Here is a 17,876-nt window from a genome sequence, read left to right on the forward strand (position 1 = left end):
TGCCTGGCCACACCCTGCTGCCGCAGCCAGGATTGCTCACATTGTTCCTCCCTCCCGTGAGGGACTTGCTCTTCATGCTTTGTGTTCAGCCCTTTTTTGGAGGCCTCGGCTTTGAAAAGGACTCCCAGCATATATTGATGCAGACGGTCAGTGAGTCATGTAATCACGTTCTGTTTAAGTTACGGAACTTAAGGGTGCCCTGAATATTCTCGTTTTAAACTTTAGAATTCACATCATTCAGTCACAGCTGCTTATCTTAATACACATTTCTGTGTTGATGATGGTGGTGGACAGATATTCCCACTAGATATTATACACTGATTTTCCGTTTGAAACTGTGTAGCTTTGTGTCTGTTTCCATTGACACTTCGGTTAGTTGTGTTCTTTGAATGAATACTTTCATCAGAGGGTCATTTATAATACAGGATGCCTTACCACCTCCAGTCTCTTCCAGGCCTTACTAAGAAGTTTGGAGCCACTCCACTAGCTGTTATACACAGGCAGCATGGAGGGGAGAGCCTTCTCTTGGAAGTCTCTGTGAGGTATTTCTTCACATCCATCAGCTAACTGGGTTGGCTCTTTTCCTATTCACTTTTGTTCTGTTTTGTTCTGGGCCATTGCAAATAAAGCTTTTCCTAAAACAAATGTGCTGTCAGGATGTGAAATGTGCAGCTGACATGTTAGGTAAAAATAGCAGCTGTTTTTCCTGCATCCACACCAGATTCATCCTCCCTGGCTCCAGAGAGAGGTCTCCTGGAATATCTGAAGCAACTGGGTTAGCTGAGTCATCCAGCTTGGTCTCCACGAAGCACATGTCTTTGGTCTCTTGTTAATGTTACGGCATTGAAGATTTTAGCCAGAAATTATTCTGAGAGCAACAAAAGCCAAATCTTAGGGTCACTGATTTACTTTGTTCTGGGCACCCTAAGAGACAAAGCAATAGAGTAAAATGCCTTGTGTTTGCAAAGTTCAGACCACCGGCAGCCTGTGAAATGAGCTGATCCCTTTCAAGAAAGCACACTCAGTATTGTCCCAGGCACCGCTGCCCTTCCTCTGGCACGGCCTCCCCCTACTCCTGCAGGGCCTCCCCCTACTTCTGCATGGCCTCCCCTGACTCCTGCACGGCCACCCCCACTCCAGCACAGCCTCCCTCTGCTCCACAACCATCCCCACTCCTGCACAGCCCCCCTTGTTCTGGCACAGCCTCCCCCTACTCCTGTGCAGCCTCCCCCTGCTCCATCACAGCCTCCCCCACTCCAGCACACAGAGCCCGCTGTTTTCTGAAGCAGGTGGTAGGCTATTACTTCGCCTCTTACTGGTTTTTTGTGTCTGTCTTTTTACCAGAGTGTCAATGCTCCTGAATTGTTCTTTCCTTCACCTTTTTAGTTTCAACAGTACATCCAGCTAAGGCCTCTGCTTTGTTTTAATGCAGCTTTGAAGGGAACCTAAATGTTAAACACAGAACCTGTAATGAACAGATGGCCTAAAGGGGTTGATAAATTCAGGGAGACTTGATTCCATTTTCTGGACAAGTTGTAGTAGAAACGTTTAGCATTATAGCGTTTGGAGATTCTCATCCAAGATCATTGGCATATTTTGTATAGATTTATGTTTTACTCAAAAGTGAGGTTTTTTTTTTATCCATTATTAGGAATTGAAGCCAAATCAAATTTGGAACAAAGTTTATTTAATATAGTTTTCTTTTAACAAGAAACAGAACTTATTTGACCTCATATATAATAAAATGTAATTTCTCAAAGTATTTTGGCCAAAAATAGTTCTTAAAAAGCAGCTTGAATTCTTTCTGCAGCAATCATCAGATAACCATACTCTGTTGTTTTACTATTTTCCTAGATTTTGAGTCAGAATTGTTTATTGTAAATCATGCAGTTTTTAACATATGGTATTTGTACAGTCAGCACCCACATTGAAAGGAGTTTTTCCATCAAGTTCTATTCTAAGGAGGTGATATTTCCTTATTTATCAAAGTAGCATTTGTGAACAAATAAAAGGCAGAAATTAAAATTTTTTAATCTCAGCAAAATACATTTAGATATAAAAGATATATGTTGATTGCTGGTAGGCATGTCAAATCTTACATCTTAACCTGCCAAACTGCTAAAAACTCGGGTGTCACTTGAGTTAATAGTAATTTGAGAAATGTTTGGATTAAGACGGTGAGTATGAGAACATGTGGCTGGGAAATGTGCAGAACCCCTGTGCTGGAACCAGAGCAGCGGGGTCACCACCTTTGCCTTGCCCTGCAGCCCAGTGCCGACAGCACATCAGAGAGGGCCACTGTCCGCTGTGATGCCATATTGGCTCCCTGGCGGCATAGTGCTTCGACGCTGAGCGAGTGAGTGTCCATGGAGACGGGTGTGTGCGTGCGTGTGTGTGTGTGTGTGTGTGTGATATGCTGTAACTGTGTTTCAGATGGTAAAGGATGACTATGAAGATGATGCCCACGTTTTCCGGAAAGCAGCCAATGACATCACATCCCAGCTGGAGATTAATTTCGGTAACCTCCCTCGTCCTGGGCGTGGAGCCAGAGGTGGCACACGGGGAGGCCGGGGAAGGATCAGAAGGGTGGAGAACTACGGACCCAGAGCAGAAGTGGTGGTGAGTGTGTGTACTCTGTGACCTGGACGGTTTTCTGAAGGAGGTGAGAGGATGAGGGGGCCCCAGGCTATGCCACTGGGAGGCCTGTCAGGGTCTGCTGTCCATTCCTGTATCTAGTGTGGGTCTGGCATCCAGGTGTTCAGAACAGTGAGGTCACCAGCATGGACACAGTTGGATACAGACCATTCAGTGGCCGTGGCCTCCATGGTCACCGGGCACATCCACTGCTGTAAATGCACTCTCAGAACCAGAGAAAACTCACTCATCTGCATCAGACAAGTCCCCAGGCTTGGGATCCTATCAGATCACCTGACAGTTCCTAACAGTGATCCAATCATATGCCCTGTGCCCTTATGGTACTTTGAGGGTAGACAGAACCCTTCCCTTCAGGGCCTCCTTGTGACCTCCCCAAGCTCACCTTGTCACCTCAAACCATTCTTCCCTGCTCCTCAGCCAACACTGCTCTACCTCTAGTTCTTCACACAAGCATGTTCCTGACCCCACGGAGCATTTGCACCTGGTGGTCCTTCTGCCCATTTGCCTGCTCACCTAGAATAGATCTTCTGACCTTGCTTCCTCAGAGAAGTCTTCTTTGGTCACATTTCCTTCCAGACCAGGTCAGAGTCCTTGAGCAAAGAATTTTTTCTTTGAAGCATTGTCTTCATTTGTAACTGTATTCTCACTGGTGTGATTGTTGATCAGTGTCTGTTGTCTGTACAGTGGATGGACACAAACCATGTCTGCTTTTGCTCATTATTGGTTTCCCCAGTGCCCAACACAATTTAAGTGTATAGTAGGCACTTTGTAAATGTTTTATAGACAAATATATGCATACTGTTCTCTTCTAGCTCAGACCTGCCCTCAGGCCCCCACCTCTTCACCGTCAGGTTACACTGTTTGAGGATCCATATTCCCTTTGCTCATTCACTGAGGCTTATCTCTGGAACAACCTTTTCTTCTAGAAAACCTTACCTAATGGTGATGTGCGCTCCACCTCCAAATAGCAGTGGGTGCCCCTCCTGTGGGCCATTCATAGGCCATCTGTTGCTGAAGTTACCAGGCTGTGACTTCCTTGGGGCATCTCCCCTGACCCCAGGGAACCCCAGGTCAGGCAGGAACTGCTTCTAATGAACCTTGTATCTCCATATAGTAAATATTCTAAATCATGTTTATTGGATGGTGGAGGTGCCAGATACAAAAAGGGTCACTCGGTAAGGGTTTGTGGGAGGAAGGGAGGGAGGCAGGAACTGGTGGCCATTTTGCAGAGGGGACAAGAGCGAGTCTGAGAAGGGACCCTTCCGCACCCCCCCTCTCTGTGTCTCTTCCCACTGGGAGCCTGCCTCTCCCTACAGTGTTTGGGCCACACCCACTGTCAGCGCCTGCCTGGTTGAGAGCAGGCATGTGTCTCTCAGAGGGCTCTGCCCAAGTGGCAATGGGTAAAGTGAATGTTGGTTTAAAAACTTTCTTTTCGGGTGGCGCAGTCGGTTAAGCGTCCGACTTCAGCCAGGTCACGATCTCGCGGTCCGTGAGTTCGAGCCCCGCGTCGGGCTCTGGGCTGATGGCTCAGAGCCTGGAGCCTGTTTCCGATTCTGTGTCTCCCTGTCTCTCTGCCCGTCCCCCGTTCATGCTCTGTCTCTCTCTGTCCCAAAAATAAATAAACGTTGAAAAAAAAAAAAAAAAGGTTAAAAATAAATAAATAAATAAATAAATAAATAAATAAATAAACAAAAAAAAAAAAAAAACTTTTCTTTTCTTCTTTAGATACAAGACGTTGCTCCCAACCCGGATGACCCTGAGGACTTTCCTGCTCTGGCCTGAGAGAGCCCTATTTCCCTAGCAAACTACAACAGCATTGGCATACCTATGAAGAGACTTTTCTTGGTGTGGGGAAGAGAGTCAGACTCTAAGAACAATAGATGTTGCTTTTTCCCGTTTAGTGTGAATTCATTGCACTTTTTTGGCCTGGGGGCTGTGGGGTAGGGATTTCTCTAGACACAAGGCAGCAGTTCCAGTTGTTGGGGGGGGCGGGTTTTAGTCTGGCACTTTCCCAAGAAGGTGGAGAATGGTGATTATTTTTTTATTTAAATAATTCCAAATGAAGTTCAGAAATAATGTTTAAAATGTGTACATAGAGATTGTATTGAATCCTCCACAAAAACCTGGAGAGTAAAGATGTAAAATAGAATCTACAGAGACTACTTCATAAGGTGTATAGATTGGGAAGGCTGTGTGCTTTAGCATTAGAGCAAATACATGTAACACCGACCAGTAATTGAAAGCAGTCACAGCCTAGTTTCCAGAGACTGATGAAGTAAAATACACCTGTACTTACTGTTTACTTGTAAGTGTTACAGTCTCCTGGAAGTTTTTGAGTTTTGGTTTTCATTTAACCGATAATTTTAAATAGCTGGTGGGCAGCCATTGGCTACCACTCTGTGACAGAGAATTAGGAAAAGTATTGTTTTTGGTTTTTTTTTAATGGTGATTTAAACTACCTCGTGGTTTCTGTGTGTATGTACACACGCATACACGCACGCTTAGTATAAATGTGCATATTTAGTGTTTGGGTGGTCTTCAGGATGAGTATTAAGCATATGATTTTTAAAATCGTTATTTAACCCATTGATCAAGAGAAAGGGGGTCCAGGCAAAATAGTGTTACACCTTACCATCATATCCTTTTCTCCCCTAGAAACTAATATCTGAAATCAGTGCCCATGTACAGATGCCCTCTGTCCTTGCCTGGCAAGACTTGTAAATAGTATTTATTGAACACCGTGTGCAGTTTTTCTCACCCAGCCCATACACCAGTTCGAGTTCCTATTTCTTGCCTTTGGTGAACGTTTGGGGTTGGGGGCTACCTCAGTTTCAGTAACTCACCGAGTCCTGCCATGCCCAGCAGAGTGAGTCCTGCCAGAGCCTGAATTTGGCCGAGCACCCGGGGCAGGGACTAGGGCGGAGGCAGCTGTAAGCTGCGGGCAGCTGGGGGTGATGCTCTCTCCAATTGACTGCAGAAACTGAAAATAACCTTTGCCTGTTATCACAGTTAATATGCTTCTGTTGGAATCTGAACTTGGTCCCAGGATCTGTGCTTTCCCCTGCTTTGCTATACTGTTTAAGATGGCTCTGAACTTGAACCCAAGTGTAAATAAAGGTTGGTATTCCCTCCTAACTGTGTACAGAAAGCTGAATCCTTTTGGTCACTCCCAGGTCAAGAGAAAAGAATGTGGAAAAAAGCCCAGTAGAAGGAATCGGCTGACCTCCCTGCCATATGACAGTTAAGGACATTTGCTGTGGGTGACTGTCCACCCTTGGTCTCTTATTACTAAATTAATATCTGAATACTAAGGTATATTAACTGTTTTATTTCCTCTCCCTGGAAAGGACACAGTGAGTGGGAGTGACCTGATGTAAGTCAAGTCTCAGGAGAGTGAATGTCACATTCAGCCATAATGATCAACTGGTACAGCATGAGGGTGTGTCTTTCCTCAGCAGGCTTGATGCTGTGACATGAAGTTACTCTGCCCACCTTGGCTCTGAAGATCGGCAAAACAGAGATCCCTTTCAAGAAAATTCCCTGATTTTGTAAATAGTGGCTGAAAAGCCCATAGCACTGGAATTAATACTGTATTTGCAAATACCGCATCCTTCTTAGATGTACTGAAGATTCCTGTGCCATGGAACAGTCTTGGGTCCTGTGGTTGGAAACTGTTCTGGGGGATGAGGTACAGTTTCTGAGCCTGTAGAAGGCTTTGTTTGCTCACCAGGACTATGTCTTGCCAATTGGTGGGGTAGATAGATAATTGGGTTTGGTCCTGTGGTTGTCCACAGTGCCCCAGAGAAGATCAAGCAGAAGCAAAGAGCAGGGGAAATCCCTAACATGCCATAGGGAAAATCAAAGCAGGCAGGAGGCTTATGTTCGGATTTATACACAAGGCAAGGCCATCCGGATCCAAGTTCCTCTTTTGAGGTGGGTGTAGTCCTGTTTCTAACAAGTAACAGTGAACAAATTGATCCCACAAAAGAAAACTAGTGTGTCAGTCCCCAAGACTCTTGGAAAGCAGACGTCAAACATGTTTGAATGCCAAGGTCAATGTGCCGGCCCCACTCTGGGGGGACAGCAGCTGAAGATGGCGGGCAGGGGAGGGAGTAGTCCCAGGGCCTGGAGGTTGGGGGAGCCTCACAGAGAGGTGTCGCCCCTGAAGGAAGCAGGGGTTGGCACCAGTCTTGACTGGATGAAAACCTAAGCTGCTTATCTGACAAGGTCTGGGAAGAGGCAGACTCCCTACAGAGGCTACCGCCAGGGAAGCGCCTCAGGAAGGTTAAAATCATGCATTGGATGTTTTTAACATCTGGCCAGGCTACTTGAGAAGCTGTACATCTTTAGCCTAATGTTGCTGATAAGCATTTGATGTCTTCATTCCCATGCAAGGCAAGGCCCTCAGAGCCCAAGAGGCCACAAGGGGGACCCGCACTTCTAGTGCTGGTCACTAGTTCAGGGCTTTTCCTCTCGGTTGGCTAGGTCCTCCGGGCCACCCCAGTGCAGGCACTGTTTTTCTTTTGAGACAGTACCATGTGGTGCTGGTTAAGTCCTATGGAGCTACTGGACCTGGGTCTCAAGCTGGGAAAGGTCAGCCCTCTTCTGAGCTATTCAGGAGCCACGCTGCTGAGAGCAGGTGGGGCTTTCCTCCCCTCCGCATGGCATCATGCAGCCAGATCATAGTTTCACTGTGAGAGAAGACCTGCCCATTTCCTTTCACTGCTGCTGTGTCTCAGCCTCCACAAGGGTCATGGTTCGTGCAAACAGCCACTCGGGATCTGCCCTCCTCTCCAGATCCTCCGACACTGGCCTGAGGTCAGTGCCCTCGACATGCCCCACGCGTCTGAGGCTTTGCCTAGCTTTGTCCCAAAGGGGTCTGTATTTATGTGGTGAAGAAAATGAGGAAGGGAAAAAGGTATTTTAAAAACATCTTTATTGTAGGGGCACCCAACTGGCTCAGTCGGTAAAGCATGCGAATCTTGGGGTTGTGAATTCGATGACCATGTTCAGTGTAGGATTACTTAAAAAAGAAGTCTTAGAAAAAATATATATCGTAAAACAATATGGATACAAATGCAAATTTCCTTGTAACACCACCTAAGAAACTGATTTTCCCAGAAGCCTGTCCAGTGCCCATGCCAACCACAGCCTCCCCCTCCCCTGAAAGGAACCACTGTCCTTAGTCCCAAGGGTCATCCCTAACATTAAGGCTTTGCCCTTCATTTGGATGTCTTCTACATCTGCAGGCTCACCCTCCCACCCTTGGTGCAGAAACTAGCAGCGTGAGGAGACGAGAAGTGGTGGAGTGGCTGCTGTGTGCGGTCTTGCAACTGTCTCATGCTTTCCAGTCAGGGAATGGGAAGGACAGTCTTCTTGGTCCTCTTAGTCCCTAGCTAGCGCCTGATGAGGAGATAAGGCAGAAACAAGATCCAGCCCTCCAGCCCAGTGTTCCTTCCACACTCCCAAAATTACCACTTCAATTACTAGTCCCCAGGGTAAAGCTGCTAGGAGAGGGGCATAGGCCAGAGGACAGGTTCCTCTGCAGGGGATGAACGAAGCCACAGTAAGTACCTGCCGTGTGCTCAGGGGCAAGTAACATGGTGACCACACACAGCAGTGGCATGAGTCCCTCTTGAACAGTCTCCTGAAAACATGATGGGATTAGAAGTGTTCTTAGAGGGGCACCTAGGTGGCTCAGTCGGTTAAGCCTCGGACTTCGGCTTAGGTCATGATCTCACAGTTTGTGGGTTCGAGCCCCGCGTCGGACTCTGTGCTGACCGCTCCGAGCCTGAAGCCTGCTTCGGATTCTCTTTCTCTCTCTGCCCCTCCCCCGCTCACTCTCTCAAAATAAACATTAAAAGAAAGTGTTCTTAGCTTTATTATTAGATCTCCTGCACAGGTGGAGATGGCATGACTTGAGAGGCCACAAGATTAGGTTCAAGGTCACCAGGGAGGCACTGGTGGAAATGAACAGAAGTTTGGCTCTCCCGGGGGCTTCATGGAGCCTACAGGGTCCAGCAGCTGCTTATGCCTCTCCTAGGCCCAAGCTGCTCCCTGCCCATCTCCCGAATGCTCTGGAAAGCCTTTTCCTCAGCCACAACGCTGCTTGTGACTCAAGGTGATGGAATTTCCCCAACCAAACCACAATGCCTTCTAAGCATTGTTACTTTGCAGAAATGTGGCCTGATTTCAGAGCACAGAGTCATCTGTAAGTGGGAATGCCTGTCAGGTGAGAATGGAGTGGTGTCAAGGCGCACATCAGTCTCCAGGGCTCAATGAGGTTAGAGAGAACTTTCCTCGAGAACAGCCACCCCACCAGGGGCACTGAGAACACCTCCACCTCATGGGTGCACTGCTCAACCCAGGGGAGCTCACCCACATGGATACACCCGCACGGCCATGTTAGTGGCCCTGGCCTGCATTCCACCTGTCTAGATACTGGGAGCATCCGAGCAACAGGGAGGAAAACTACTCAAGTATCAAAGTAAGTCTTACATTCTCAGCCATGCAAAATGACCACCACCTGCGTGTTTGGCGGTGAGGGAAAGTGAGGGGAGAGCAAGCACGGTGGCTGGAAGAGTTTTCAGTAAGAGGGAAAAAGCAAGGTGGGTAGAAAGGAAGCAAGAGAAATGTGGAGGCTGCACAGCGTAACACGAGAAGTGGGGATCCCTACCCTGACTGCATCCCAACCCAGGAACCTGTGACCAGAGCAGAAAGCCCTCAGGGATTTTAACCAAGGATCTGTAGACGCCCAGAGCAGGGCCTTGGAATGACTGGTGAACGGGCTCTGAAGCGGGACACCTGAGGGGGCGCCCTTCGCACTGCATCTGTATGAGCAGCGCCCCTGGAGTTGAATGCTGCACAGCCGGGAAGGCCACAGGGGGCCTGCCCATGAACTCTTCAAGAGTTTTGCATTAACTTTTCTGGGGAGACAGACCAGCTTCCACCAAGTCAGTCACAGGGGCCTCTAATGTAAGAAAGCAAGGAACGCTACTTACTGGGGATCTGCCACCAGAGAGGAGCCATCCCAGTCACTCCTCCTGGCCACCTACTGGTAGGCCCAGCTCTAGCCTCAGGCTGAACCCTCAATACCCAGTGGATAGAAGACACACTTGCTGAGGCTGAGGCACACGCTTGAGGAAACAGGCTTAAATTGCACCTGGAGAGACTTTCTGTTGGTGAGTATTGTGCTGTCCAGGAGAGATCTTCTTGGGAGGCCTAGTCTTTGCGGATCCCAAGCCAGATTAAAAGCCGGTCTAGAAAGGTTACAGCTCGAGACGGCCAACTATCACTGCAAAAGGGAGGAGACAGAACGAGTTGTATTTATGACACCAGAACCTGTCTTAGGGAGTCACTGGGTGTGACAAGGACTAGTTTAATATGGCAGCTAGAGAAAAGACTCCACGGTGCACACTGTAAACTCCTTAGTTAACTGCAAGGCAAATCTGGGGTTGGCCACAGCAGAATCACCCCGAACATGAGTGGTCCAGGGTGCTGGAATCAGGCCCCTGCTCTGTCCACTCCTGTTTAAGAACCTGTCAGCCACTGGCCTGCCTACAGAGCTCCCATGTGTCATCTAGCTCTGTCACAACAGACCCCTCACTCTCAAGGATGGAGACCTCTCTGTGGCTGCCACATGGCAGGAGATATGCTAGGCTCAGGCAGGAAGGCAGTTCGCTCACTGTCTCAGAGCCCCCGGCCCCAGTCTCACAAATACTCATGAACCCCATTCCTGAGGGCCAAGCCCCCTCTGCTGCCCCCTTCATGAGTGAAACCTTTCCTCCAGCCCTTTCTTTTGCCCTCTGGGGTTTGCGCCAGAGCAAAACAGGGCAGGGGGACAATATTCACTTCAGCAAGGTCCTAAGAGCAGCTGTTTCTATTTCCATGACATTGCCCAATGAAGCTGTATTTGAAGCTGATAAGCAGTTCCCAACAGGGGGGGCAGCACTGCCTCCTGAAGGGGGCTGACAATGTGCGGGGGTGTCTGGATTATCCAATGGCTGAGAATATGACTGGTATTTAGTGGGTGGGGATGCCAGACTGGCTACATTGTCTGGAGAGTCCCACGCAAGGAAGAACTGTCCCGCCTGAAAAGTCATCTTGTTTTACATGAAGAAACACACCCATGATGAGAAACACACCCATTGTCTTTCTCCAAGTAAAACAATGCACAAACCATACCACCTCCTCTACTCTTTCTTTTCCCACCCAAAGCCTCTCCCTGTTTAGAAACGTGACATTTGGTAGTATAAGAATTCGAGGGACCAAGGCCAGTCCCTGGGGGTGGCCAGCCCACGTGGCCTCTGGTCATGCTGGGCGAGAAGCCTCCTTACCTGGGAATTTCAGTGTGGATGGAGCACCTGTCATCCAGAAATATGTCAAAGCCATGCAGACTTGCTAGCAGAGAGACGAGACACAGTTAGAGGCAAGGTCAGGCAGTGTGGGAGGATCTCCGTTCCTACATGGGCTGGGCCAGCACCCCCAGTGAAGAAGCCAGAATGTCTGGAGATGCACTTGGATGAGTTTTGCCCAGAGTCCATTTTGTTCTCTCAAAAAACTGAGAAAAACAGACTGTGATAGGTACATACTATGCCAACTACTTAGAAGACAAAAGGCCCCAAATCTAAATAATGGGGCAGCTAAGAGTTAGGACCAGATGCGGCAGCGGGTAATGGTGACCCATGACCTAATAGCACTAAGGCCAGTGTCCTACTATTAATTAGCCATCTCAGCCATGCCCCGCAGCTGATGCTAAGGGGACTGTCCACTGTCACAGACCTTTTCAGAGCATTAAGGCAGTATTTTTATTAAACACAACATATGTATGACTCTTCGTATGTGTCAAGCACTTGTTCTAATGAACAAATATTAACCAAGTTAATAATTAACCCTCATCTGTCACCCTGGCTAACAAGCAGCAAAGGGTTGCACGCAGCCTAGGTCCAGAATCCATGCTCTGAACAATTATAATAAGCTGCTTTTTGACACAGCATATATCAACAAAAGCTTTAAATTTTTGCACATCCTTGACCCAGGAGACATGCCTTTTGTAAGAATTTCTCCTAAGGAGATAACCAGCACCAACCAGGACGAATCCACACAGGAGAACGTTTATGCAATCTGTACTAGTGAAAGGCCAGAAAGTACCCACGGGGGCAAGCATGAGGAGAGACCATGCCGAAGTCTTGGCACCCTAGAGAAGGTGAGTATTACGTTCATGGAGAACTCTTGCCACCACCCTGCCTTCCCAAGCACAACAAGTGTGCTCAGACACATGGGAGGAAATGGGAGCAGTGGACGGATGGGACGCCTCCGCTGGCCTAGGGCCCAGGCTAAGGCACACTCACCTCCCTTGATCTTTTAATTCCAAGGCTACGCATTTATCAGTCCGATTTTACAGATGAACAAAGTAAGGGGCAGGAGGCAGGAAAAGGATGCCTGAGACCACAGCATGAGCGGCAGAGCTCTTTTCAGAGCACACACTGGCTGCTCTTTCCACATTGACTTGCTAACTCCATACACTCCGGGGCCTCATGAAGGGGCCTTTCTACTTAACTCTACCCCCACCCTAGGTCATTTACCTAATTATGTACAGAAAATTACCTTAAATGTAGGAAAAAATTAATTTATTGAAAGCTATGTACCAGCATGTTTTAAATGCTTTGCATGGATTACCTCATTTAATTATCCCACTAACTATTAAGATAGGAATCCCTTTCCTTCCCATTTTACTTAAGAAACAGAAGTAGAGGGGTTTAGCAAATTGTGTGTGTGGTAGGTGGCACCAAATGGCATTGTCGACAACAGAGAGGGAGCATCTACAGGGCCAGGGTCTCCATGGCTCATCACCCACACTGCACAGCCCTGCAAGACGGAACTTGGGGTTTCATTCCGAGTCTTCCAAGTGTTAGGCCCTTGCCACGCCTGCCCCCTTCACAGCACTTACATACTTTGGGCAGCTTCGCAGATGCCAATCAACTGAACTTCACTGCTCGGCAGGAGGGTGCACGACCTGGAGGGGCAGGTAGCCGCTGCAGCTTTCAACAACAGGGGACGGAGCTCGCGAATCACACTCTGGGGGTAGCAGTGCCTGCTAGAAGTCTGGATGGGGCGTGGGTGTGGGGGTCCCTGTGGTTTGTACTTTGAAAACCTGTATCCGAGCACGAGTGTGAGCGGAGTTCCTTTGGGAATGGGCCAGCATTCCTAACAGAGCAAGCTCCTACATCCCAGACACATCCTGAGTGGTGGTGTGGGCATTAGGTCTTCAGGATCCGGGCCAGCACGAGACAGTCAGAGGGGAGGCAGGCAGACGGCACCATGATGGCATCCAGAGTTGGACATCAGAATGTAGGTGCCTGAGCAATGGTCCTGCCCCTCGCTTAGCTCTTTACTCCTGACCTTGGCAGGTAATGTAAGGGCCTGATTTATGTGTCTTATCCTCAGTAATTTCCACAAAGTCAAACCTTGGCATAATTTGAGCTGGTGTTGGGTGTGTACAGAATGACTTCATAACAGGAGCCCTCACGCACCATCTTATCCTGGGGAAGGTGTTATGGAATGAACTGTATACCCCCACCCCCAAATTTTTAAGCTGAAGCCCTAATGCCTAATACCTCAGAATGTGACTATATTTGGAGACAGGGCCTTTTAAGAAGTAATTAAAATGAGACCATGAGGATGGACCCTACTCCAATCTGACTGGCGTCATAAGGAAAAGAGGACAGACAGGACACCAGGGATTATAGTGCACAGAGAAAAGCCCAAGGCCAGCGGCATCAGAAGAAATAAACTCTGCCAACACTTTGATCTTGGGTCTCCAGCCTCAGCACTGGGAGGAAATAAATTTCTGTTGTTTCAGCCCCCAGGGTAGTAAACTAATACAGTGGTTATATCCACTTTATAGTCTGACCATTGCCTATTATGATTCAGAATGGTAAGTGAATACAGTAAACTGGAAGGCTGTTTGGTTAACACTTTTAATTATATGATTATAATTATACAATTTTCACTATTCAGTATTTCGTATAAAACCAGTTACAATACACAAGATTTTCAAACTCGACAATACGTATCAAACTACATAGATATGCAAAGTTTACACGCCATTATGAAGCTTTATCTTAAAAATACCTTCAGGAAAATAAACATTCATTCAACCAGTTCTCTTGGCTTTATAAAATATGATTAGAAATATACATTTTAATAAAAAATCAAGACAATGACTGACCAAATACTGATTAATCAGTAACATTTTAAAACTTTTTAATAATCTGTACATGAGTGCAGGTTAGATAAAAGTCTGCAAATTATTAATATAAAACTGCAGTACTATAATCAGATGAACATACCTGCTGACAGTTATTCTACTGGGCAGTTAAGGAGGTAATTTCTTACACAGTATAGATGAATTGTCCAGTCTTTTAAATATATCTGTAGTATTTCCACTTAGGAACATGAGGAATACTCAGATTTAGGAGAAATGGAAGAGCAGCAGCTAGCCTTACCAGGACAGTTTTAGCGGGAGATAGCTATTAAAGAATCAAAATATGCTTTTAAAGTTGTTTTTCATGAGCACTGCTTTCCAAGATGCAATTACTTTAAAAAATGTATGAAGAGGAACAGTTAAGCTACTTTTAGAACAAACATCAAAAGAGCGCATTGCTCATTTGTCATGAATGGTGGTGATTCAAGCAAAGGGAAGCTTCCAGAAGCTCTTGGCACAACACCACCCAGAAGGCCTGACGGTCCGCAGGGCACACAGAACTGGCCATTGGGCTCCAAGGGCAAACATATTCGCCTCACAAGCACTCTTGGGAACTCCTCTAAAAATTGTCTGGGCCCAAGAAAAGAGGTAGGAATGAATGACCCCTGTGAGAGGGCAGGAGGGCAGAGAAGAAAGCAGGTGGGTGACAGGCAAATGGGGCCAGGCCGCGAGCAGAAAGATGCTGGAGACTAGCAGAGCAGCATGCCGCCCAGACGCGGCTATGTGGACAAGGCAGGCTACGTGTTTCAGTGAGGCACTGCTCAGGATTAACCCCTCTTCACAGACAGCTCAGAGAGATTTCTAATTTTTCTTTAGCATTACAAAAGAGAAGTCTGTCTATACTTCTAGGTACCCAGTTTTGCAGACACCCTTCCTTTGGACTGTCTTGGACTTTGGACATGAGTCCCCAAAAAGCTTCAAGGACACCTAAAAATATGCATTTCTAATTCTAATTTCAAAGAAACGGTCTTGTTGTACTTTCAAAGCTATTTAAGGCTCTTAAGTTTAAAGGAATCTCTCCATCTGACGTGCCCTATTTCATATTCCATAGCAACAGGGTCTTTCTATGACAAGGACTTGAAGTTAGAATCTCAGGAGATTCTGGGTGTGTTGAAGTTTCCATTGGGGGAAAAAAAAGTCCACTCTTATTCATAGCAGAAAGAACTTTCCATCAGACCCAGAGACTTCCTGGATTCTAGAAATGCCCTCCAGTACATTTAATAATAGTGTGCTATGAAATCCACCGGAAGCACTACCCCAAGTCCTTGCTGTGTTCCAAGGACTGCTCCTTTATCAAATCACAGTTTCCTGGGACTCACTTTAGTGAGCCTGTTAAATAACAAGATTTTTTAGAAAGAGCCACAGTGATAGCAATTCTAGCTGGAAACTTGAGCAGCTGACACAAAAAGGCAATTTGTAAAATAAAAAGTACTGTGGTTACAACTGAAGCCCAGATTTTTACACTCTTGGCCAAGACATCAAATGGCTTATTCACTGGGAGGGAGACGGCACATTTAACTTGTTCTGATGTAATAAACAGCCAAACCAGGAAAAGTTCTGATGGAAGTTTGATTTTCATAACTACCTGGATTATTTATGCAGGAAATGGCCTTCAAAGATGTCAAGGGAAGAAGAATTGCCCTGAGAATTCAATGTTTTATGCAAGGGCATAGTCTGAATATTATTGTCTCCTGGCACGAGACAGCTAATGGAATGTTTCTCCTCCCACCCAGAGCTTAGTGAAGAGAGGTCTTCCCATCAGGTAAGTGGGTCTTTGTGTCCATTCACTTCCAGGGATAGAAAACCACTTTTTTTTCTGAGATCTAGTCCCCAGCGTTTAAAAGCTGGCATGACACACCCCCATACCACCTGACAGGGAAGAGCCGCCTGTTTGACCAAGATGATGGCACCATCTCCCCTCGAAGCCAGTCAATCTTATAATTTACTCCAAGAGAGTAAATATCGAAATGGAGCCACGGCCTTCCAGTAACTTTTTGCATTAACAGAGTAAAATCTGTTTATTCCAATCGCTTCTTACTCCACATAGTTTTGTTAAAAAGGTATCTTTTTAACAAAAGGAATTGCTTACTCGCCTGATTCATTCATCTTGTAAGGTGAAGGCATTTGCCTTCTGTTGCCGTTCCATATTGTATCTCCTGCTCTCCATTCTAGGATAGGCAAAAATTGGTTAACAATAACTAAAACCATTCACTTCTTATTATGGAGGTAACCAAGGTGACTGCAAAATATTCTTTTATTTTGGGCCCCCGTTTTTTGTTTTAGCAGCAAATAAATTGTTTTTGTGATTGCTTTATATCACAGACTCTGCTGTGTTTCTGGAGGGTGGAGGGGCGAAGGCACACTGAAAAGAGTTAGTTGTATTCCCCAACCAAAGGCAACAGTGAGTCTCTTATTTACAAACAACTGAAATCCAGATGCTAGTAACTGTCACTGAAATCAAAGGGTGTGTGAATGGCCTTAGGCTAATCACATAAAAAAAGAAACCCACAATGTTACAGAGAAAGACCTGAATAAAGCAGTACTTTTTTTTTTTTTTAGCCATCGTTATTTGGGATGGCTGTTTCCAAGGGAAAACACCAACAGTGTTTTTTTTAATCATGCGTGGAAGGAAACAGGATTTTAATTTGTATGACTGGGCAACCAAATCGTGGGCAGCCTTGGCATTCTCCAGTCCCTCAATGACATAAAGAGGAATGACTTACAACAATCTTCCGACTCTGAAGGCAGCGTCCCCTCCTGAGTCTTCTAAAACTACCACTCATGTTCTCTTGCAAATTCGGCTGCCAAAGTACCACTTTGTATCACAACATCCAACAGTCCTCAAACACGGTTTTCACAGATTCTTGTTAATAAAGCACTCTTTGGTGGAAGACAAGCAGCTTGGGTACTTAACAGAGTTACCATTACAACAATATTACAAGTATTAAAGTGAAGATGTTTAAACCAAATAGTATCAAATTACAGAAAGTACCATTTCAATAATGCTTGTTTTCTCTTTATAAATTTTGACACAGGGTGAACAGAAAATAAATACATAAAAAACCTCCATCAGATCCTCGCTTCTTCTGAAGGCCAGCAGCTAAAATGATTGCCATCACAGGGACACACGTGCACCACACAGACTAGTCAGCTCTCCTGACAACAGAGGGCTTTGATATTTACACCTGAGACTAAATTTACAATAGCTTTTTTTGTTGTTAAACTTGAGATGTTTCTACAAAAGGAGAGCTGGGCCTCCTTCAAGTCACTGCTTGTGCCCAAACTCATGTAGTTATTTTAAACTCCAGTGGACATTGTCTTCATTGAATAAACTTCTTAGGTGGAAAGCGGCTAAGGCTTTTGCAATTTTGTTTTGTTTCCAAATAAATTGTGCTAAGTTCTGCTGTAGGTTTCTGTTCCTAGAGTCTTCCTTCAGTTCTGGTCACAGGTTTTTACTTAACGCAAGACTGTTTTAGTCCTTGAAATGGAGGGACTACAGGGGGAGAAAAAAAAGGATTTTACCATGAAGGTTTCCAAGTGTCCCGTATGTAGTTACCAAAGACAAGGAAGGCAACATAATAAAAGTAGTGACATGCTAAGAAGTATACACTTTGTATAATTCTTTAATGACAAGTATTTTGGAAAAGACAGTACAATATCAACCATAAAGTAAAGACAAATGGGAGAGAAAGGCAGAGCAGAAAAAGGTTCAGTTCTGCAAAAAATAAAAAAACAATAAAAACAAAGAAAAAAAGAAGGGCGGGCAGAAGCAGCAGAGCAATGAGAGTACCATAATGCCATTAAGGGCATTTGTTGCAAAGCATTCCTTTTCCTTCTTTCCCTCTGAGGAACCAGGCTGTGGGAAAAGCGGAAAGAACGAAAAGATAAAGAAGTGTTACTTGATTATTTCCAAAGCCAGAATTCGGTCACAGAAAAAGCTCTGGCACTTCAAGCA

General features: G+C 46.0%; 2 protein-coding genes across 20 annotated transcripts in view; one reads left to right on the forward strand and one right to left on the reverse strand.

The window, feature by feature from the left end:
• Nucleotides 1-5,790, forward strand: part of HABP4 (hyaluronan binding protein 4) — a 41,645-nt gene extending 35,855 nt beyond the window's left edge. For 2 of the 5 annotated variants that reach the window (XM_045470433.1, XM_045470432.1), the window contains exons 7-8: nucleotides 2,434-2,619; nucleotides 4,381-5,790. In XM_045470433.1, the coding sequence (XP_045326389.1) occupies nucleotides 2,434-2,619; nucleotides 4,381-4,437 (243 nt within the window). In that variant the 3' untranslated portion in view covers nucleotides 4,438-5,790. Of the gene's footprint in view, nucleotides 1-2,433; nucleotides 2,620-3,093; nucleotides 3,784-4,380 lie in introns of those variants that run through there. The other 3 variants (XM_045470430.1, XM_045470434.1, XM_045470431.1) reach the window with 3 other exon arrangements.
• A 7,826-nt stretch (nucleotides 5,791-13,616) lies between these two features.
• Nucleotides 13,617-17,876, reverse strand: part of CDC14B (cell division cycle 14B) — a 109,057-nt gene continuing 104,797 nt past the window's right edge. For 6 of the 15 annotated variants that reach the window (XM_045469248.1, XM_045469256.1, XM_045469254.1 and 3 more), the window contains one exon: nucleotides 13,617-17,414. In XM_045469248.1, the coding sequence (XP_045325204.1) occupies nucleotides 17,378-17,414 (37 nt within the window). In that variant the 3' untranslated portion in view covers nucleotides 13,617-17,377. Of the gene's footprint in view, nucleotides 17,778-17,876 lie in introns of all 15 variants that reach the window. The other 9 variants (XM_045469243.1, XM_045469242.1, XM_045469244.1 and 6 more) reach the window with 5 other exon arrangements.

Source organism: Leopardus geoffroyi, chromosome D4 (assembly GCF_018350155.1).
Source record: "Leopardus geoffroyi isolate Oge1 chromosome D4, O.geoffroyi_Oge1_pat1.0, whole genome shotgun sequence".
Classification (NCBI taxonomy): domain Eukaryota; kingdom Metazoa; phylum Chordata; class Mammalia; order Carnivora; family Felidae; genus Leopardus; species Leopardus geoffroyi.